This window comes from Mus musculus, chromosome 1 (genome assembly GCF_000001635.26).
Source record: "Mus musculus strain C57BL/6J chromosome 1, GRCm38.p6 C57BL/6J".
Taxonomy (NCBI): Eukaryota; Metazoa; Chordata; class Mammalia; order Rodentia; family Muridae; genus Mus; species Mus musculus.
The window spans coordinates 53,587,446-53,612,114 of NC_000067.6; the positions used below are offsets into that span (position 1 = coordinate 53,587,446).

At 40.3% G+C, this 24,669-nt stretch overlaps 1 protein-coding gene across 3 annotated transcripts in view; it reads right to left on the reverse strand.

Annotated features, from left to right (window-relative positions):
• The window catches only part of Dnah7a (dynein, axonemal, heavy chain 7A), a 310,307-nt gene that overhangs the window by 190,451 nt on the left and 95,187 nt on the right, over positions 1-24,669 (reverse strand). For all 3 annotated transcript variants that reach the window (XM_006496179.4, NM_001252070.1, XM_017321900.2), the window contains one exon: positions 18,353-18,539. In XM_006496179.4, coding sequence (XP_006496242.1) covers positions 18,353-18,539 — 187 coding nt within the window. The remainder of the gene's footprint in view (positions 1-18,352; positions 18,540-24,669) is intronic.

The window sequence follows — 24,669 nt, forward strand, 5'->3', positions numbered from 1 at the left end:
CTCCTTTGATCTACCTGTCTGTCTCTGTATCAATACCGTGCGGTTTTTATCAGTACTGCTTAATATCAGGGATGGTGATTGCCCCAAAAGTTCTTCTAGTGTTAAGAAAAGTTTTCATTCTCATGGGTTTTTGTTATTCCAAATGAATTTGCAAATTGCTCTTTCTAACTCTATGAAGAATTGATTTGGAATTTTGGTGGGGATTCATTGTATCTGTAGACTGCTTTTGGCAGGATGGCCATTTTTACTATATTAATCCTGCCAATCCATGAGCATGGGAGATCTTTCCATCTTCTGAGATCTTCAATTTCTTTTCTTCAGATACTTGAAGTTCTTGTCATAAAAAACTTTTACTTGCTTGGTTAGTGTCACACCAAGGTATTTTATATTATTTGTGACTATTGTGAAGAGTGTTATTACCCTAATTTCTTTCTTAGTCTGTTTATCCTTTGAGTATAGGAAGGCTACCTATTGGTTTGAGTGAATTTTATATCCAGTCATTTTGTTGAAGTTGTTTATCAGGTTTAAGAGTTCTCTGGTAGAATTTTTGGGTTCACTTAAATATATTATCATATCTGCAAACAGTGAAATTTTTGACTTCTTCCTTTCCAATTTGTATCCCTTAGACCTCCCTTTGTTTTCTAATTGCTCTGGCTAGGACTTTGAGCACTATATTGAATAGGTAGGGAGAGTGTGGGCAACCTTGTCTAGTTCCTGATTTTAGTGGGATTGCTTCAATTTCTTCTCCATTTAGCTTGATGTTCGCTACTGGTTTGCTGTATCTTGTTTTTTACTATGTTTAAGTATTGACCTTGAAATTTTTTTCAATTGTTTATTAAATATTTTCTTCATTTACATTTCAAATGCTATCCCAAAAGTCCCCTATACCCTCCCCCCTCCAACATGCTCCCATAATAATACACTCCCACTTCTTGGCCCTGGTGTTCCCCTGTACTAGGGCATATAAAGTTTGCAAGACCAAGGGCCTCTCTTCCCAGTGATGGTAGAGTAGGCCATCTTCTGCTACATATGCAGCTAGAGACACGAGCTCTGGGGGTACTGGTTAGTTCATATTGTTCCACCTGTAGGGTTGCAGACCCCTTCAGCTCCTTGGGTATTTTCTCTAGCTCCTCCATTGGGGGCCCTGTGTTCCATCCAATAGATGACTGTAAGCATGCACTACTGTATTTGCTTGGCACTGTCATAGCCTCACAAGAGAAAGCTATATCAGGGTCCTTTCAACAAAATCTGGCTGGCATGTGCAATAGTATCTGTGTTTGGTGGCTGATTATGGGATGGATCCCTGGGTGAGATAGTCTCTGGATGGTCCAGTCTTTCCTCTTAGCTCCAAACTTTGTCTCTGTAACTCCTACCACGGATATTTTGTTCCCTATTCTAGGAGGAATGAAGTAGCCACACATTGATCTTCCTTCTTCTTGATTTTCTTGTTTTGCAAATTGTATCTTGGTTATTCTAAGTTTCTGGGTTAATATCCACTTATCAGTGAGTTCATATCATGTGAGTTCTTTTGTGATTGGGTTACTTCACTCAGGATGATATCCCTCAGATGCATCCATTTGCCTAAGAATTTCATGAATTCATTCTTTTTAATTGCTGAGTAGGACTCCATTGTGTAAATGTATCACATTTTCTGTATCTATTCCTCTGTTGAGGGACATCTGGGTTTTTCCAGCTTCTGGCTATTATAAATAAGGCTTCTATGAAAATAGCAGAGCATGTGTCCTTATTACCAGTTGGAACATCATCTGTGTATATGCCCAGGAGAGGTATTGCTGGATCTTCCTTTTAGTATTACGTCCAGTTTTCTGAGGAACTGCCATACTGGTTGTACAAGCTTGCAATCCTACCAACAATGGAGGAGTGTATTGTTTGTCTTTGTCACTGAGGTACATTTCCTGTATGCAGCAAAATGCTGGGTCCTATTTAAATATCCAGTCTGTTAGTCTATGTCTTTTTATTTGGGAATTGAGTCCACTGACGTTTAGAGATATTAAGGACAAGTGACTGTTGCTTCCTGTTATTTTTGTTGTTAGAGATGGAATAATGTGTGTATGGCTATCTTCTTGTAGATTTGTTGATAGAAGATTACTTTCTTGTTTTATCTAAGGTATAGTTACCCTCCTTGTGTTGGAGTTTTCCATCTATTATCCTTTGTAGGGCATGATTGGTGAAAAGATATTGTATAAATTTGGTTTTGTCATGGAATATCTTGGTTTCTCTATGGTAATTTGGAGTTTTGCTGGGTATAGTACTCTGGGTTGGCATTTGTGTTCCTTTAGGGTCTGTATGACATCTGAATCAGGATCTTCTAGTTTTCATATTCTCTGTTAAGAAGTCTGGTGTAATTCTGATAGGTCTGCCTTTATATGTTACTTGACCTTTTCCCCTTAGTGCTTTTAATACTCTTTGTTTTGTGAATTTTATGTTTTGATTATTATGTGATGAGAAGAATTTATTTTCTGGTCCAGGCTATTTGGAGTTTGGTAAGCTTCTTATATGTTTATGGGCATCTTGTTCTTTAGGTTAGGGAAGTTTTCTTCTATAATTTTGTTGAAGATATTTACTGGCCCTTTAAGTTGGGAATCTTCACTCGCTTCTCTACCTGTTATCCTTAGGTTTGGTCTTCTCATGGTGTCCTGGATTTCCTGGATGTTTTGGATTAGGAGCTTTTTGCATTTTGCATTTTCTTTGACTGTTCTGTCAATGTTTTCTAAGGTATCTTCTGTACCTGAAATTCTTCTATCTCTTGTATTCTGTTGGTGATGCTTGTATCTATGACTCCTGATCTCTTTTCTGGGTTTTCTATCTCCAGAGTTGTCTCCCTTTATGATTTCTTTATTGTTTCTATTTCCATTTTTAGAACCTGGATGGTTTTGTTCAATTCCATCACTTGTTTGGTTGTGTTTTCCAATAATTCTTTAAGGGATTTTTATGTTTCCTCTTTAAGGGTTTCTACCTGTTTACTTGTGTTCTTCTGTATTTCTTTAAGGGAGTTATTTATGTCCTTCTTAAAGTCATCTATCATCATCATGAGATGTGATATAAAATTCGTATCTTACTTTTCCCATGTGTTGTGGTATCCAGGACTTGCTGTGGTAGAAGAACTGAGTTCTAATAATGCCAAGTATCCTTGGTTTCTGTTGCCTAGATTCTCAAACTTGCCTCTCACCATCTGGTTACCTTGGGTGTTAGTTGGTCTTGCTGTCTCTTACTGAAGCTTGTCCCTCCTGTGGCCCTGTGAGCCTGTGATCTTAGGTGTGTCAGCACTCCTAGAGAGACCTGGGTGGAATTTGGGTATAGAGGGCTGTAGGATAGCCTTAATTCCTGGAGTAGATGGAAACCAGAAGGATCCTGTCCCCATCTGTTCAGCTGTTTCTGTGCCCTCTCTTTCTTTCCAAGAGTCTCACATGTCTTTTGTTAGTGTGATTTTGACTTTTCTTCTTTTTTTTATTTCTGGCCTCAAATTTACTGTGCAGCTTTCCAGGAGTTCCTCATGGGCCTTGCACTTCTGCCTCCTCTGTTCCATCATACAACCTCTCTTATGCCACTATTCAGGGCTTTTGTTTAGTAATTAGAACGCTGCTGAAAAGGCAGCATGGTTTGCTTTGTGTTGAATTTGATGATGTTACAGAAACACAATAATTTAGCAAAGAAAAATAACTATCATTAATACCCGTTTCATCAATAAAACAAAAGTATGGAACATGTGCAATGAGAGATTAAAGAATCTCCAATTTTTAAAGGCGTTTCATTGCAATTTTCAGAAGATTTTGTGTTTCAAATAGATATTTAAGACTCCCCAATACTCCCCCTCTCCCTCCTTTGTCTCTGTCTCCATCTCTGTCTCCCTCTTCCTTTCACTCTCCCCACACATTCACATACTAACAAACTCAGCACATTATTTTTAAATGTGCAAGCCAGTCATACTGTGTGAACTAGTACTGTTATGAATCTAAATCTAAAATCCAGAATAGTGTTCTTTGAGCACCACTATCTGGAAGAAAATGTTTCTCTCTTGTTTGAAAAAAAAATACTGCTAATAAAAGTAAATTTTTCCTTTCACAAATTAACAATAATTGTTTGGTTTGAACTCTGGTAGCTTAACATAATTTGATTATTTTAGGTCTGATATTTGAAAGTTATGATGTTCAACTTTTAGAATAACTAGGTTTTATTCAGTAAATATAGTCTCTGATCAGCAACAAATAAGCTCCCCTCCATAAACAAAAACGAAAAAGCAAAACCATTTATGTACAGCCAATAAGCTGACCATCTCCAATCTGAAATGCCTAGAACAGATATGCTTTGTATTTCAAAGCTGTGTGGGTTGTGAAATATTTGCATATACCTTACTGGTTGAACATCTTAAATTTGAAAGTCAAAAATCCAAAATAAAACTTCAGTATTTGAGGCAACACATGTTTTTAATTAAATATGCTAAAGATGTTTTAAGTTTTTGAGGTCAATTCTACTTAGCCAGGTTATCGCAATGGCTCTGATCCAAATATAAACTTCCAAATGTTCTGTATGCATTTGCATATGGACTAAAACCACAGAAAATTATCCTTACATGCCTGGAAGAAAACTCACACAGAGACAGACTCAGGCTTGGACAAAGCAAAGGCCCCTGGTGAGACATGCTGACTTCTATCCTGCCCTCTACTCCCTTGTACCTGTCTATCATGTATCATGTGTTTAATCTCTATTCTTTAAAATGGGGAAGACAGCTCTTTCTCAAAGTTGGCATAAAGACAGAAATGAAAGAACATTGGACCCTCTACACTCTGCCTGGCTGCCAATGATTAGTTTAGATATGATTGCAAGGTGCTTTAATAGATGCTACTAGAAATTTAAATTTTATTGAGGCTTCCTAGAATCCTTTATGTATATTATAATTTTTGGTTATGTATATTATATGTAAGATATATGTATACATATGTGATGGCTTGTATATCCTTGGAGTGGCATCATCTGAAGGTTGGCCTTGTTGGAATAGGTGTGACCTGGTTGGAATGGGTGTGTCACTGTGGGTGTTGCCTGGAAGTCAGTCTTTCACTAGCAGCCTTTAGATGAAGACATAGAACTCTCAGCTCCTCCTGTGCCATGCCTGCCTGGATACTGCCATGCTCCCACCTTGATGATAATGGACTGAACCTCTGAACCTGTAAGCCAGCCCCAATTAAATGCTGTTTTTTATAAGACTTGCCTTGGTCATGGTGTCTGTTCACAGCAGTAAAACCCTAAGACAACATATATTATATATATATTGTAATTTTTGGTTTTATAGTGTGTGTGTGTGTGTGTGTGTGTGTGTGTGTGTTGTTCATAACCATCACCAATCTGAAAAGCCCAAATGAGGACTGATAAAATTAACTGACATGTCCAGACCTACAGAGCCTGAAGTTTTCATTTTGGCTAATGGAGAAAGATTTCTCATCCCCACTGCCAGGAGATTTACAGGAAAGATAAGATGTATATGCGTAATGGAATTTAGCTCCAACACTTAGTAAGCTTCTGGAGGAATTACCTTCCTCATCTTACATCCACAGACAAAAGAGAACTGGTAAGGACCTCATTAAACCTCTAGCACTCAGAGTAGTAAGGCAGGTTGACTACAAACCCATAAGGCTCTTCCAACTCTGAGACTCCGGTTCTGTCAGGAACTGGAAAATTTTAAGACCCAGAATATTAATATAGATTCCAGGCACCATTTACCTGAAATTGAATTTTCAGAGATTTTTCAGAATAAACTCAGAAATCTTTAGAACTAGTAATAATTCCAGGATCAGTCCTGTTTATTCAACAGCTGTCTCTCAAAGGCCCAGCTCTGTGTCAGCCCGTTCTTGGGGCTTGGTAACAGCAGTGAACATAACAAAGATCCCAAACTCCATGAACAGTGAGGAGCACAAAACAGATAACAGAGGAAATGATTGAAGAGCTCCACACTCATCACATTCTCTCACATCCTTCTTACACTGGAAGATGCTGGGAATGAATGGTCTGAGGTGACCTGTGCTAAGCAGCTCATCCCTGCCATTTTCCAGTAGCATGAGCTCGCTTATGGAACCGGTGTCATGTTTTGGTAGTTCTCACAATGTGTCAAGCCTTTATTATTACCCATGCTGTGGAGATCTGAGATCAATGATCTCTGGTGTTACTATCCTGACATGGTGAGCAGCATGACTCACACCACATAAAACCGAAACTTAATCAATCTGGCTCCCCTGCCCCTCACACACAGCAGTGTTGAAACAAGGCCAATCAATAAACTTACCATGGTGTCCAACTGTTTAAGAGAAATTAAGTTGATGTCTCCTACTTTGAATCAAAAACCAGGGATGTAAGGAAGGTCTGCTGAAAGCCAGGACAGGCTCAGAGCCAAGATCACTGTGACAAACAGTTAATAATGCTGTGAATGCAAAGTTCAGGGGGAGGGGGTTAAAAGTACCACCACCATGGACACATGAACAGGAAAATAACAGCTTTATAGCTCAAATGAAGAATGTTCCAATGGTCTGGAAAGAAAGATATATATGACCACAGACTTCTTTTAAAACAGGAGCACTGATGAAGCTGCAGAGAAAAAAATTAAGTCTGTAGAGGTTGAGCTACAATGTTTAAGGAAAGACACTGTGACCTAGAAGCACACACTGGAACAGTCACTGCTATGAAGTTACAGTTACCCAGAAGCTGTAGTAGAGGAACTGGTGAAGGTGGCCACACGAAATGTCTGAATTTTGAATATAAGAAAAATAGTCTTTTGTCCTCTAAGACTTTCACAACTATAAAGAAAAAACTAGTGCCAAGATTAACCGACAAAGAGCAGGCTGACTTCCTCTGTCAGAGACTGACTCTAAGTTGAAACTGGTACTTATTTACTGTAAAAGTAGCTTTTATTCATCAGATGTAGTTGTCTCAGAGGCTCGCTGCTGAATAAGCTCACCCTTACTAGCTCTTTCTGAGCTCTGGCTGCCTGGTTTGACTCAGCTGTTCTGGCACAAAATCCTCTCCAAGCTGACTGATTCAAACTGGCTTTTCTCTGTTTCTGATGGAATTGCTCTGCTTGACATCAAACCAACTCTGATAATCTGTTGTAATCTTCTGGCTCCTCATTCTCTGGCTTCCCCTGTGTCTGGCTTGTAAAACTGTGCCAATAAAACTCCTCCTGATCCCTCCTGTTTTCTATTTGTGTTCTCTCTCTCTCTCTCTCTCTCTCTCTCTCTCTGTGTGTGTGTGTGTGTGTGTGTGTGTGTGTGTGTGTGTGTATGCTGTCTTTGCATGAAAAAGATTTGGAGAAGCCCAAAGCTTCTTGTGACCTTGCAAATGCCTGGGTGAAGCAAGAATATTCTAGGAAAGTCTAGAGCAGAGACTATTCTGAACAGACACAGTAGATTTTAGGAAAACCAAACCAAACCAAACCAAACCAAACAAAAGCTGGAAAGAACTCAGATGTCTCTCAACAGAGAAACGGATACAAAAAAATGTGGTACATTTACACAATGGAGTACTACACAGTTATTAAAAATGACAAACTTATGAAATTCTTAGGCATATGGATGCATCTGGAGGATATCATCCTGAGTGAGGTAACCCAATCACAAAAGAACACACATGATATGCACTCACTGATAAGCGGATATTAGCCCAGAAACTTAGAATACCCAAGATAAAATTTGCAAAATACATGAAACTCAAGAAGAAGGAAGACCAAAGTATAGCTACTTTGTTCCTTATTAGAATGGGGAACAAAATACCCATGGAAGGAGTTACAGAGACAAAGTACAGAGCTGAGATAGAAAGAAGGATCATCCAGAGACTGTCCCACCCGGAGATCCATCCAATAAACAACCACCAAACCCAGACACTATTGCATATGCCAGCAAGATTTTGCTGACAGGACCCTGATATAGTTCTCTCTTGTGAGGCTATACCAGTGCCTGGCAAATACAGAAGTGGATGCTCACAGTCATCTATTGGATGGAACATAGGGCCCTCAATGAAGGAGCTAGAGAAAGTACCCAAGGAGCTAAAGGAGTCTGCAACCCTATAGAAGGACAACAATATGAACTAACCAGCACCCCCCCACACACACCAGAGCTTGTGTCTCTAGTTGCATACATAAAAGAGACTGGCCTCGTTGGCCATCAATGGGTGGAGAGGCCCCTTAGTCTTGAAAAGATTATATGCCCCAGTACAGGAGAACGCCAGGGCCAGGAAGCAGGAGTGGGTGGGTTGGGGAGCAGGGCAGGAGGAGGGTAAAGAGGACATTCAGGATAGCATTTGAAATGTAAATGAAGAAAATATCAAAAAATACTAAATAAACAACAACAAAAAAAAACTCACACTAAAATCTAGTTGAAAATAGAACTGTCCAAATTTTAAATGTGGTAAAAGGTATCAAGAGCAGCTAGTCCTCACTAGAGAAACATTAGATAGTGAGAAGGAAAGTTATTTCAAACTACAGCTGGAGCGAAAGCAAAAAGAATGAAGAGGAATTAAGAAAATTTATAAGAACCATGGGCCTGTGTGAAAAGAGCAAATGTTTGGGCTACTAGGGTTTAAAGGAAAACTTGATATTTACAGTGGAGTACAAAGTTTATTAAGAGTAGACACACATAAAGAAGTCACCAGGTCTGTTGAACTTAAGTGTACCCCACACCTCAGGTCAAGCTCTGAAAAAGCAATAATAAAACACATTCTCAGGGCAGGGGAGGGGAGGAAATCAGGAGCCTGATTCACCAGATGCTGGCTTCTCAGCAAAGTCAGGCAGAGTCAAGAGACAGTGGAGTAAGAGTCTCAAACACTAAAGCAAAAACCTGCCAAGAGAAACTCTCCCTTCAGAAAGAAGGAGGGATAAAGCCATCCCCAGGCAAATAGAAGCTGTGAGAATAGGTCTTCACTAGCTATTTCCTACAGGAAACTTGAAGAGACAGTAACACACAGTGAGAAAGCAGGAAAGTGTACAAGTAACAGGCAAGAGTAATCACAGAGAAAAACCCAGAGGTCTCTTGCACACTGAGAATGTAAATTTGTACTCCCATTATGGAAAACAGTCAGGAGGTCCCTGGGAAGTGTTTAAAATAGAAGAATTCAGCCACCTCACTAAGTACACATCCAATACTGAAATCAGCCTGTTGAACAGACATCTCCACTCCAACACAAATTACATAGCCAAGAAAGGCAAACAACCAGACACATACATGGCTGAACCAAGACCTGGTTGTTTGTGACAACACACCAGGCCCAGGAACACAGAATGTCCTCATTCATGTAAGGAATCTTAAAACTGTTGGCTTCATAGAAGTCGAGATTAGACTGGTGACTACCAGAAGCTGAGTAACCAGAGGAGGAGGGAGGTGTAGGGAAAGTTTGACAGATAGTGCATTGCAGAAAGGCAGGAGTGTGCTACTGAACAGCAGTAACATGATAATAATAAACTGTAATACCTCAAATAGAAGAAATCTCTTAGAAAGCTTCCCCATAAAAGATTAATGGGTACTTAAGGAGATGGAAATCCCTGAACATCCTTGATAAGAGGTTGTCTGTCTTATGACCCACCTGCAAAAGGAACAGTCAGTTTGGTAGTGAGCCACCTCAGGGGTGCTCTTTCTCTTCATACCCCACTCCTACCAATCCCTACTCTTCTCCTCTGCACTCTGTCTCTTCACCTTGTCCTTGTCCCCATGCTAGATCATATGCCTTTGAATGACAAAAGCAGTGTGGGGATCTATGCTGTGTGGAGAAGAGGTCTGAGCAGAACATGTGCCTTCAAAGACAAAACTGTATGAATAACCAAAACCAACTGGAAATTTCTACAGTGAAAGATCTTTGAGTGAGGTGGGTGGGTCAGTGTATTTAGTGAAAAAAAAACATAAAACTACTTCATGTCTACACACTGGCCATTATATGGATAAGGAACCAAGCTGTCAATCAAGCCTATCAGAGTAGCAGGCTCTCAACATCTGGAATTTTGTTGTGGAAGAGTCCACCTCAGAAAGAACCTTTTGTAGGAACCCTCAGATGAAAGGAAAACCTCTTTTACCAGGAAATTAATCCACTGGCTTCTGCCACACAGACCATCTCAATGGAGTTCTTGAGAGAATATGGCAATACACTTATCTTCAAAGCATTGGAGAGTGTACACAAGACACACTGTGAGAATACACAAGGCAGTTAGGGAACACAATTTTGCTGTGCAGCAATCATTAATGAACTGTCACCAAAATGAAGAGTAATAACAACAAAACCCAAACCAATTCACTTGAGAGCTTTTACTTCTTGAGTCTCATAGTTCTGTACGGCTATCACCAACCCTTTCTTTTCACTCGGGCCAGCACAGCAGCTCCTTCTAGACACTGAGCAATGTGTAAAACTCTTTAGAAATCTAGGGTGTTTAAGAATATTTTCATCAAATATCAGGAGCAAGGATTTTGTTTTTGTTTTTGTTTTTTGTTTTTCCCAGGAGACATGGTATATGCCTTTAACTTCAGCACTCTGAAGACAGGAGCAAATGGAACTTTATAAGTTTGAGGTCAGCCTGGCAGCAAGTTCCAGGACAACCAGGGCTACAAAGTGAAATTCTGCAATTATACATATGCGTGTGTGCTATATTATATATAATGTAATATTTATAGAATATAGAACATAGAACACAGAATATATTCACACACATAGAATATATAGAATATCAACGAGATTAATATATCTACTTTTGTGTCTACTTTTGAGGGAAACAGCAAAAATTCTGCTTAAATCTTTTCTTATTTATTTTGGGATTTTTGAGATAGGGTTTCCCTGTGTAGCTCTGACTGTCCTGAAACTCATTCTGTAGACCAAGTTGGCCTCAAACTCTGAGATCCGCCTACCTCTGCCTCTCTGCCACTCTGCCTCTCTGCCCCTCTCTCTGCCCCCTCTCTGCCCCTCTCTCTGCCCCTCTCTCTGCCCCTCTCTCTGCCCCTCTCTCTGCCCCTCTCTCTGCCTCCCTCTCTGCCTCCCTCTCTGCCCCTCTCTGCCCCTCTGCCCCTCTGCCCCTCTGCCCCTCTGCCCCTCTGCCTCCTGAGTTCTGGAATTAAAGGCATGTGCCAACCACTGCCTGGCTCTTGATCTCCTTCTTAATGACATTAATACACATTATAAGGGATTGTAAAGGCATTGTAATAAGGAACTATATGACAGCCTGTATTTGTGAATTACATTAGAAATGGTTCAGTGGCCTCAGGATCGGCGGGAGCCATCTTGGTTCCTGGACTCCGCCGAAAAGTAGTCTGCACAGGTGAGAATGTGCACATAGAAGCTGACAGGTTCTGGGTCAGGCGGGAGCAACAGAAGTTCTGAGGCAGCGCCCTTTTCGGGCTCCAGATATCCGACCACCTTCCCGGCCAGAGGACAGGTGTCTGCCCAGCCCAGGAGGCCTTTGCCTCAGGATCAGTAGGAGCCATCTTGGTTCCGGTACTCCTCTGAAAAGTGTCTGCACAGGTGAGAGTGTGCACACAGAAGCTAACAGCTTCTGTGACAAGCCAAAGCAACACAGCTTCTGGGAAAGGTCCTGTTTTGGGCCTTGATCTTCTGCCAGAAGTGAGGTCCAGATAGCTGTGCACCTTCCCTGTAAGAGGAGAGCTTGCCTGCAGAGAGTGCTCTGACCACTGAAACTCAGAGGAAAGAGCTAGTCTCCCAGGTCTGCTGATAGAGGGTAACAGAATCACCAGAGGAACAATCTCTAAACAGAGACAATTATAACAACTAAATCTAGAGATTACCAGATGGCGAAAGGTAAACGTAAGAATCTTACTAACAGAAACCAGGACCACTCAACATCATCAGAACGCAGAATTCCCACTTAGCCCAGTCCAGGGCAACCCAACATACCTGAAAAGCTAGACCCGGATCTAAAAGCATATCTCATGATGATGGTAGAGGACATCAAGAAGAACTTTAATACCTCACTTAAAGAAATACAGGAGAACACTGCTAAACAGGTAGAAGACTTTAAAGAAGAAGCACAAAAATCCCTTAAAGAATTGCAGGAAAACACGACCAAACAGGTGATGGAATTGAATAAAACCATCCAAGACATAAAAAGGGAAGTAGACACAATAAAGAAAACACAGAGTGAGGCAACGCTGGAGATAGAAACCCTAGGAAAGAAATCTGGAACCATAGATGCGAGCATCAGCAACAGAATACAAGAGATGGAAGAGAGAATCTCAGGTGCAGAAGATTCCATAGAGAACATTGGCACAACAATCAAAGAAAATGGAAAATGCAAAAAGATTCTAACTCAAAACATCCAGGAAATCCAGGACACAATGAGAAGACCAAACCTACAGATAATAGGAGTAGATGAGAATGAAGATTTTCAACTCAAAGGACCGGCAAATATCTTCAACAAAATTATAGCGGAAAACTTCCAAAACCTAAAGAAAGAGATGCCCATGAACATACAAGAAGCCTACAGAACTCCAAATAGACTGGACCAGAAAAGAAATTCCTCCCGACACATAATAATCAGAACAACAAATGCACTAAATAAAGATAGAATACTAAAAGCAGTAAGGGAAAAAGGTCAAGTAACATATAAAGGCAAGCCTATCAGAATTACACCAGATTTTTCACCAGAGACTATGAAAGCCAGAAGACCCTGGACAGATGTTATACAGACACTAAGAGAACACAAATTCCAGCCCAGGCTACTATACCCAGCCAAACTCTCAATTACCATAGATGGAGAAACCAAAGTATTCCACAACAAAACCAAATTTAAACATTATCTTTCCTGAATCCAGCCCTTCAAAGGATAATAACAGAAAAAAACCAATACAAGGACAAAAACCACATCCTAGAAAAAGCAAGAATGTAATCCCTCAACAAACTTAAAAGAAGACAGCCACAAGAACAAAACACCAACTTTAACAACAAAAATGACAAAAAGCAACAGTTAACTTCCCTTAATATCTCTTAATATCAATGGGCTCAACTCCCCAATAAAAAGACATAGACTAACAAACTGGCTACACAAACAAGACCCAACATTTTGCTGCTTACAGGAAATTCATCTCAGAGAAAAAGATGAACACTACCTCAGAATGAAAGGCTGGAAAACAATTTTCCAAGCAAATGGCATGAAGAAACAAGCTGGAGTAGCCATTCTAATATCTAATAAAATGAACTTTCAACCCAAAGTCATAAAAAAAGACAAGGAGAGGTACTTCATACTCATCAAAGGTAAAATCCTCCAAGAGGAACTCTCAATCCTGAATATCTATGCTCCAAATAAAGGGCAGTCACATTCATTAAAGACACTTTAGTAAATCTCAAAGCACACATTGCACCTCACACAATAATAGTGGGAGACTTCAACACACCACTTTCACCAATGGACAGATCATGGAAACAGAAACTAAACAGGGACAGAGTAAAACTAACAGAAGTTATGAAACAAATGGATCTGACAGATATCTACAGAATATTTTATCCTAAAACAAAAGAATATACCTTCTTCTCAGCACCTCATGGTACCTTTTCCAAAATTGACCACATAATCGGTCACAAAACAAGCTTCAACATATACAAAAATATTGAAATTTTCCCAGGCATCCTATTAGACCACCATGAACTAAGGCTGATCTTCAATAACAAAATAAAAAATAGAAAGCCAACATTCACGTGGAAACTGAACAACACTCTTCTCAATGATATTTGGGTCAAGGAAGGAAAAAAGAAATTAAGGACTTTTTAGAGTTTAATGAAAATGAAGCCACAACAGACCCAAATGTATGGGACACAATGAAAGCATTTCTAAGAGGAAAACTCATAGCTCTTAGTGCCTCCAAAAAGAAACTAGAGAGAGCATACATTAGCAGCTTGACAACACACCTAAAAGCTCTAGAAGAAAAGGAAGCAAATTCACCCAAAGGAGTAGACAGCAGAAAATAATCAAAGTCAGGGGCAAAATCAACCAAGTGGAAACAAGAAGAACTATTCAAAGAATCAACCAAACAAGGAACTGGTTCTTTGAGAAAAATCAACAAGATAGATAAGCCCTAGCCAGACTCACTAAAGGGCACAGGAAAAGCATTCTACTTAACAAAATCAGAAATGAAAAGGGAGACATAACAACAGATCCTGAAGAAATCCAAAACACCATCAGATCCTTCTACAAAAGGCTATACTCAACAAAACTGGAGAACCTGGATGAAATGGACAAGTTTCTAGACAGATACCAGGTACCAAAGCTAAATCAAGATCAGGTTAATGATCTCAACAGTCCTATATCCCCTAAAGAAATAGAAGCAGTAATTAATAGTCTCCAAACCAAAAAAAGCCCAGGACCAGATGGGTTTAGTGAAGAATTCTATCAGACCTTCAAAGAAGATCTAATCACAGTTCTTCACAAACTATTCCACAAAATAGAAACAGAGGTATTCTACCCAACTCATTCTATGAAGCCACAATTACTCTGGTACCTAAACCACAAAAAGACCCAACAAAGATAAAGAACTTCAGACCAATTTCCCTTATGAATATCGATGCAAAAATCCTCAATAAAGTTCTCACTAACTGAATCCAAGAACACATCAAAACAATCATCCATCCTGACCAAGTAGGTTTCATCCCAGGGATGCAGGGATGGTTCAATATTTGGAAATCCATCAACATAATCCAGTGTATAAACAAACTCAAAGACAAAAACCACATGATCATCTCATTTAGATGCGGAGAAAGCATTTGACAAAATCCAACACCCATTCATGATAAAAGTCTTGAAAAGATCAGCAATTCAAGGCCCATGCCTAAACATGATAAAAGCAATCTACAGCAAACCAGTAGACAACATCAAAGTAAATGGTGAGAAGCTGGAAGCAATCCCACTAAAATCAGGGACTAGACAAGGCTGTCCACTCTCTCCTTACCTATTCAACATTGTACTTGAAGTCCTAGCCAGAGCAATTTGACAACACAAGGACATCAAGGGGATACAAATTGGAAAGGAAGAAGTCAAAATATCACTTTTTGCAGATGATATGATAGTATATATAAGTGACCCTAAAAATTCCACCAGAGAACTCCTAAGCCTGATGAACAGCTTCAATGAAGTAGCTGGATATAAAATTAACTCAAACAAGTCAATGGCCTTTCTGTACACAAAGGATAAACAGGCTGAGAAAGAAATTAGGGAAACAACACCCTTCTCAATAGTCACAAATAATATAAAATACCTTGGCATGACTCTAACTAAGGAAGTGAAGATCTGTATGATAAGAACTTCAAGTCTCTGAAGAGAGAAATTAAAGAAGATCTCAGAAGATGGAAAGATCTCCCATGCTCATGGATTGGCAGGATCGACATTGTAAAAATGGCTATCTTGCCAAAAGCAATCTACAGATTCAATGTAATCCCCATCAAAATTCCAACTCAATTCTTCAACGAATTAGAAAGAGCAATCTGGAAATTCATCTGGAATAACAAAAAACCTAGGATAGCAAAAACTCTTCTCAAGGGAAAAGAACCTCTGGTGGAATCACCATGCCTGACCTAAAGCTGTACTACAGAGCAATTGTGATAAAAACTGCATGGCACTAGTATAGCGACAGACAAGCAGACCAATGGAATAGAATTGAAGACCCAGAGATGAACCCACACACCTATGGTCACTTGATCTTTGACAAGGGAGTTAAAACCATACAGTGGAAAAAAGACAGCATTTTCAACAAATGGTGCTGGCACAACTGGTGGTTATCATGTAGAAGAATGAGAATTGATCCATTCCTATCTCCTTGTACTAAGGTCAAATCTAAGTGGAATAAGGAACTCCACATAAAACCAGAGACACTGAAACTTATAGAGGAGAAAGTAGGGGAAAGCCTCAAAGATATGGGTACAGGGGGAAAGTTGCTCAATAGAACAGCAATGGCTTGTGCAGGAAGATCGAGAATCGATAAATGGGACCTCATAATGTTGCAAAGTTTCTGCAAGGCAAAAGACACCGTCAATAACACAAAAAGACCACCAACAGATTGGGAAAGGATCTTTACCTATCCTAAATCAGATAGGGGACTAATATCCAATATATATAAGGAACTCAAGAAGGTGGGCTCCAGAAAAATCAAATAACCCCATTAAAAAATGGGGCTCAGAGCTGAACAAAGAAATCTCACCTGAGGAATACCGAATGTCAGAGAAACACCTGAAAAAATGTTCAACATCCTTAATCATCAGGGAAATGCAAATCAAAGCAACCCTGAGATTCCACCTCACACCAGTCAGAATGGCTAAGATCAAAAATTCAGGTGACAGCAGATGCTGGCGTGGATGTGGAGAAAGAGGAACACTCCTCCATTGTTGGTGGGAGTGCAGGCTTGTACAACCACTCTGGAAATCAGTCTGGCGGTTCCTCAGAAAATTGGACATAGTACTACCGGAGGATCCAGCAATACCTCTCCTGGGCATATATCCAGAAGAGGTCCCAACCGGTAAGAAGGACACATGTTCCACTATGTTCATAGCAGCCTTATTTATAATAGCCAAAAGCTGTAAATAACCCAGATGCCCCTCGATAGAGGAATGGATACAGAAAATGTGGTACATTTACACAATGGAGTACTACTCAGCTATTAAAAAGAATGAATTTATGAAATTCTTAGCCAAATGGATGGACCTGGAGGGCATCATCCTGAGTCAGGTAACCCAATCACAAGTGAACGCACACAATATGTACTCACTGATAGGTGGATATTAACCCAGAAACTTAGGATACCCAAGATATAAGATATAATTTGCTAAAGGCACGAATCTCAAGAAGAATGATGACCAAAGTGTGGACACTTTGCCTCATCTTAGACTTGGGAACAAAACACCCATGGAAGGAGTTACAGAGAGAATGTTTCGAGCTGTGATGAAAGGATGGACCATCTAGAGACTGCCATATCCAGGGATCCATCCCATAATCAGCTTCCAAATGCTGACACCATTGCACACACTAGCAAGATTTTGCTGAAAGAACCCAGATAGAGCTGTCTCTTGTGAGACTATAGGGGGCCTAGCAAACACAGAAGTGGATGCTCACAGTTAGCTATTGGATGGATCACAGGGCCCCCAATGGAGGAGCTAACCCAAGGAGCTAAAGGGATCTGCAACCCTATAGGTGGAACAACATTATGAACTAACCAGTACCCCAGAGCTCTTGACTCTAGCTGCATATGTATCAAAAGAATGGCCTAGTTGGCCATCACTGGAAAGAGAGGCCCATTGGACTTGCAAACTTTATATGCTCCAGTACAGGGGAATGCTAGGGCCAAAAAGTGGGAGTGGGTGGGTAGGGGAGTGGGTAGGGGGAGGGTATGGGGAATTTTGGGATAGCATTGGAAATGTAAATGAGGAAAATACCTAATAAAAATATTAAAAAAAAAGAAATGGTTCAGTGTTACACTGCAACTCACTAATAGTTCTGCTAAGTGTGTATTTGACTATATTGTGATTAATTTTATGGCTTGCTTTGTACATATTTAATGATATTATTACAAAACCAAAGTAAGACCATTGAACAAACCCATATCCATCTTTCTGGTATCATACTGTCAAATCATATAGTTGCCATTGATGAACAATGATCAGTATTTAGGACTATAGGTATAGCTTTGTTTAGGTAATGAATATGTGTATATTGTTACCAAGTTAAGACATTTTAGATGCAATTCCTCTATCTTACAGTTTATTTGATTAAAATATCAATGGAGAAGCTTATGTTCATGTCCTAACATGATCAGCACCTTCAGAACTTGTGTGTGATGTTCTTTAGTGTGACCAGACTTTATTAAATTCCTCCTTAGCTTGAGCTCTCCTCCTTAGGATCTTTGTATCTTATGATTTTCTTTCATTTTGATAGAATTTTTGAACTAACTGGATAGATTTCTCTTGGAATTTTTATTTTTGTAAGTTCCCTAGGAGAGACATTCCTCACTGTGTATGCTTGCTGGCTGTTCCCTGTCACAGTGAATTTCAGCAGTTGTGCAGCCACAACACAGAGACAGCACCATGAGAGAAACAGTATCCAGAGATGGTGCTGGCTTCCTAGCAGGGCCCTTGGCAAAAACTATGCCAGTCACCGAAGGTCACACTGAGTAAACTTGATGCACTGTGGGCCTTGGGGGAATCAGGACAAAAATGTCCACTTTTTTTTTTCACATTTTTTCTCTTGGAATTCTAAAATAATAGCCAAAAGGGGAATGCATGTTGCAGGGAAGTGATGGCTTACTAGAAACAGTAACCACTTACATGGATGTTTAAGAACCAAAGTTGTTATCGCTCCTATACATAACCAGAGATTTTTACCTACTTGTACAACCGTTTTCATCACATCCCTCCAGGTTTTATCCACAGCTGTGAATCGTCTGCCTTCTTCTGGCATTTGAGACATAATGTCCCGAGAGCTGAAAATGGGCTCCAGATAGAGCCAGGTGGCTTGTACCTTGAGCCACTCATCCAGGATCTCCTGTAGCAGCAGCAGCTTGCCCTCCCATTCCCTGAGAAACAAGCACAGAGAATCCAGTCTCAGGACAGCAAAGCAGGCAATGTCTCAGACAGCAACATCCCAACCTACAGCTGCCTGCCAACCCCTTGTGTGATGTTGCCTCTCCTATTTTCACTTCTCTGCTTGCACTCAAAGGTAAATCAAAAAATTGTCTTAAATAAAACCTGTTTTAAGAATAATTACGTCAACATTTAGACTTGTAACCAATAACTAAGATAGAACATGTATTCACAAAATTCACATTCCCCTAAATACAATGTGATACACAAGCAGAAGAGGCAATATTTGAATTACCAGTACGTTATCGGTTCATCTCTAAATATGGAAAACCTAATGATTAAAGTTCCTTTATGTGTAAACATCATAATTACTCCAAAATTAACAGTTTTTAATTGCAGTTTAAAAATCTCTCTGCATTTTCATCCATCTTTACAATAATCCTGTTGTCTTAGTCAGGGTTTCTATTCCTGCACAAACATCATGACCAAGAAGAAGTCGGGTGTAATCTCCACCCAGCCTGAAGCTGGCTGAGCCATACCTCGGCTTTGCTGCCACTAAGGAGATTATCTAGGGTGTAGCATCCCTAGATCACTCTATTGTTCAGCCACTGTAGCTGCTACCTCCTGGGAGGCTGCCTAGCTATTCCGGAGGGAGACTACACCCTATCCTGCACGTGGTCACCTGCAGCTGGACTCCAAGGATAAATTGGCGGGAACGGGCCTCCCCCCTCCTTTATAAGCGCATCCACAATTAAGCATTGGAGTCTTGAACAGACTAGTTGTCTTGGTTTCCATTATTACTCGACCCGCCTAGGTTTCCTCTTCTCTTTCAGCTCCGGTTGCCTCCCAGGCTCGAACCCGGACATGAGAGCCACAGGCTGGCCCCAACAGTTGAGGAGGAAAGGGTTAATTCCGCTTACACTTCCATACTGCTGTTCATCACCAAGAAAGTCAGGACTGGAACTCAAGCAGGTCAGGAAGCAGGAGCTGATGCAGAGGCCATGGAGGGATGTTTCTTACTGGCTTGCTTCCCCTGGATTGCTCAACCTGCTCTCTTATAGAACCCAAGACTACCAGCCCAAAGATGGTCCCAACCACAGAGGGCCTTTCCCCCTTGATCACTAATTGAGAAAATGCCTTACAGTTGGATCTCATGGAGGCATTTCCTCAACTGAAGCTCCTTTCTCTGTGATAACTCCAGCTTGTGTCAAGTTAACACAAAACTAGCCAGTACACCTGTGTACAACATTTACTTAACAAATGAGGCTAGAGCAACCAAAGTTAAGTAGCAGGTGCAAGTTCTCCCAGCTAACAAGGACAAGCTGAGACTTGAACCCACAGCTAAAACTGTCAGAGACACCATAACACAAGGAAGAATGCTTTATTAATCAATGAAATCTGGAGAGAACTTTTTTATATATTAATACCTTACTCATTTACAAGAAATAATTTGTAATTTTCAATTGTTAAAACAAAGATGTATAAATAATTCTCACAATTGCTAGGTGATTTCAAATGTCTTTTCAAAATGATTTTTTCCCCCAGCATTTATCTGGGAATTGGGTAGCTCTTTTTCATATGGAGTCAGGAATGCCTCCAACTGGCATTTCTTCTGGCATTTTTTTATCCTTTTCTCTAGTCCCATTATGAAGCAGAACTGTTCCCACTAGCTAATTATTTTGTGCCCAGCCCTTCACAAGAATCTAGCTATCCCAATTTCAGATGAGTTTATTCTCTGTGGAATCTGGAAGTAGAACAGCCAATCTCAGAGAAGGAATCTCACCCATCTGAGAGTCTCTGATCATCTTAGGTGCAGTGTTACTTCCTCCCAGCCTAGCTAGGCTGGCCTCAGACCTCTGAGGCAGAGCCACCTGCTGTGCTGCTTCTCATCACTCTCCTTTGATGTGCCACTACCTGCTACCTGCCTGAGGCCTAACCTGTTCTCCAAGATCTTTCAGCTGCAAACTGTGATTATCGTGGGTTCCTACTAAAAGGCTGATCTGACAACTTCAAAGGAACTTTGTGTGACTGGGAATGGGCCTCCCCTCTTCTTTATGAAGCTTGTTTGTGGATATTAAAGTTGAGTCTTGATCAGAATACAGTCTTGACTCCATTTCTCTCTTTACACACCTAGATTCCCTCATTTCTTTCTGTTACAAGATGCATCCCAGGCTTGAACCCAGACATGAGAGCTGCAGGCCGGCCCCAACAAATTGGCATCCCACTCAGGGCCTGGGGAAGACAGAGGACACTGGAAGAAGCACTGCTCTTTTGGTGCTCCATGGAAGAAGAAAATAATTAAAGAAAATTTGTACCAGAACATGAGAAGCAACAGGCAAAAAAGTTGCCAGGGCCTTCCGGTCCACACCAGCACCAGGATTCCTTGCCCGCAGAGTATCCAGACACCTGCAAGGACCCCCACAGGACCCTCCATGGGATCGTAAGACCTCTGGTGAGTGGAACACAACTTCTGCCAGCAGGCAGGTTCGAACACCAGATATCTGGGCACCTTCCCTGCAAGAGGAGAGCTTGCCTGCAGAGAGTGCTCTAACCACTGAAACTAAGGAGAGAGCTAGTGTCTCAGGCCTGCTGATAGAGGCTAACATAATCACCTGAGGAACAACCTCAAACCAAAGACAACTATAACAACTAGCTCCAGAGATTACCAGATGGAGAAAGGCAAACGTAAGAATCCTACTAACAGAAATCAAGACCACTCACCATCATCAGAATGCAGCACTCCCACCCCACCTAGTCCTGGGCACCTCAACACACCCAAAAAGCTAGACTCGGATTTAAAAACATATCTCATGATAATGGTAGAGGACATCAAGAAGGACTTTAATAACTCACTTAAAGAAATACAGGAGAACACAGCTAAACAGGTAGAAGACCTTGAAGAGGAAACACAAAAATCCCTTAAAGAATTGCAGAAAACATGACCAAACAAGTGATGGAATTGAATAAAACCATCCAAGACATAAAAAGGGAAGTAGACACAATAAAGAAAACCCAAAGTGAGGCAACACTGGAGATAGGAAACCTAGGAAAGAAATCTGGAACCATAGATGCGAGCATCAGCAACAGAATACAAGAGATGGAAGAGAGAATCACAGGTACAGAAGATTCCATAGAAAACATCGGCACAACAATCAAAGAAAATACAAAATGCAAAAAGATTCTAACCCAAAACATCCAGGAAATCCAGGACATAATGAGAAGACCAAACCTACAGATAATAGGAGTAGAAGAGAATGAAGAATTTCAACTTAAAGGGCCAGCAAATATCTTCAACAAAATTATAGAAGAAAAATTCCCAAAACTAAACAATGACATGCCCATGAACATAAAGAAGCCTACAGAACTCCAAATAGACTGGACCAGAAAAGAAATTCCTCCCGACACATAATAGTCAGAAAAACAAATGCACTAAATAAAGAGAGAATATTAAAAGCAGTAAGGGAGAAAGGTCAATTAACATATAAAGGCAGGCCTATCAGAGACTATGAAAGCAAGAAGAGCCTGGACAGATGTTAGGACACTAAGAGAAAACAAATGCCAGCACAGGCTACTAGACCCGGCCAAACTCTCAATTACCATAGATGGAGAAATCAAAGTATTCCACGACAAAACCAAACTCACACATTATCTTTCTACAAATCCAGCCCTTCAAAGGATAATAGCAGAAAAAACCAATACAAGGACGGAAATCACGCCCTAGAAAAAGCAAGAAAGTAATCCCTCAACAAACCAAAAAGAAGACAGCCACAAGAACAGAATGCCAACTCTAAAAACAAAAATAATAGGAAGCAACAATTACTTTTCCTTAATATCTCTTAATATCAGTGGGCTCAATTCCCCAATAAAAAGACATAGACTAACACACTGGCTACACAAACAGGACTGAACATTCTGCTGCTTACAGGAAACCCATCTCAGGGAAAAAGACAGACACTACCTCAGAGTGAAAGGCTGGAAAACAATTTTCCAAGCAAATGGTCTGAAGAAACAAGCTGGAGTAGCCATTCTAATATTGAATTCATTCATTAAAGAAACTTTAGTAAAGCTCAAAGCACACATTGCACCTCACACAATAATAGTGGGAGACTTCAACACACCACTTATATCAAAGGACAGATTCTGGAAAAAGAAACTAAACAGGGACACAGTGAAACTAACAGAAGTTATGAAACAAATGGACTTAACAGATATCTACAGAATATTTTATCCTAAAACAAAAGGATATACCTTCTTCTCAGCATCGCACGGGACCTTCTCCAAAACTGACCATATAATTGGTCATAAAACAATCCTCAACAGATACAAAAATATTGAAATTGTCCCATGCATCCTATCAGACCACCATGGACAAAGGCTGATCTTCAATAACAACATAAATAATGGAAAGCCAACATTCATGTGGAAACTGAACAACAGTCTTCTCAATAATACTTTGGTCAAGGAAGGAATAAAGGAAGAAATTAAAGATTTTTTAGAGTTTAATGAAAATGAAACCACAACATACCCAAACCCAGGGCTAAAAAGTGGGAATGTGTAGGTAAGGGGGTCGGGGGGAGGCTATGGGGGACTTTTGGTATATCATTGGAAGTGTAATTGAGGAAAATATGTAATAAAAAAATATTTAAATTAAAAAAATTAAAAAAAAAAAAAAACGTTGCCAGGTATGGTACAGTCTAAGATGGAACAGCACTGAACCTGCGTGGTGGATTCACTTAGGTTCAGCAGTGATGGTATCAGGGTCTAGGAACGTAACAGGCAGTTAGCCGCAGCTTCCAGAAGCTGCTTCTTAGGTGAGAGAAACAGAAGGGTTTGGATTTAATAATTAGGCGGATTGTCCGCAGTCAGAAACTGCATCAGGCGGGAGGAAAATGTCCCAGAAGCAGAGAGAAATTTTAGGGGCGCCCTGATTTGTTCTCTCTAGGACCTACAGCAGTTCTCTGCTGTCTTTGTGTTTTTGTCTAAAGTCTTGTCTAATGTCTGGTGCACCAGTCTGTTCACGTGTTCAATTCATGTATGTTTATGTCTAGTCTGAATGAATGAATATTCTGTGTTTTCATGTTGGAAGATAAAAGATGACTAAAACTTTCTCTGCTGGTATAGCAAAGCCAGAGAGTGGCCGCAGCATCAGGCACACAGCAGGAGGGCCCCTGCTGGAAAAACTGTTCTTTAAAAGAAAAAAGAGAGACTGCAGCCTCATGGTATTGGGGCAAAAAAGCTGATAGATGGTTTTGTCCTAAGAAAATTCTCTGCATTTGTGATTATTGCGTTTAGCTAATTACAAAGTGCTTTTTGTTTTAAAATTATAACTAAAAACATTAATATTCTGATTGGTCTAAGTGTAACTGCTTCATTGGGTTTTTTACTGGCAATGTGCTCTGCGTGTCTTCACAATCAGCTCATAAGTTATTGGTTTGGATTAAATAATTGTTACATTGGTAACAGAAGGTTAGCCTTAAATTGGCAACTCAGGAGTTTTTCAAACATGTGGCATAAGCAGGCCAAAAAACTGGGCCTCCTAAGTTACTTCTAGCTGAGATAATATTTAATGTGATTCTTATACTAGAAAGTAGGATTAAAAGAATGAATTTATGAAATTCCTAGCCAAATGGATGGACCTGGAGGGCATCATCCTGAGTGAGGTAACACATTCACAAAGGAACTCACACAATATGTACTCACTGATAAGTGGATATTAGCCCAAAACCTAGGATACCCAAGATATAAGATACAATTTCCTAAACACATGAAACTCAAGAAAAATGAAGACTGAAGTGTGGACACTATGCCCCTCCTTAGATGTGGGAACAAAACACCCTTGGAAGGAGTTACAGAGACAAAGTTTGGAGCTGAGATGAAAGGATGGTCCATGTAGAGACTTCCATATCCAGGGATCCACCCCATAATCAGCATCCAAACGCTGACACCATTGCATACACTAGCAAGATTTTATCGAAAGGACCCAGATGTAGCTGTCTCTTGTGAGACTATGCCGGGGCCTAGCAAACACAGAAGTGGATGCTCACAGTCAGCTAATGGATGGATCACAGGGCTCCCAATGGAGGAGCTAGAGAAAGTACCCAAGGAGCTAAAGGGATCTGCAAC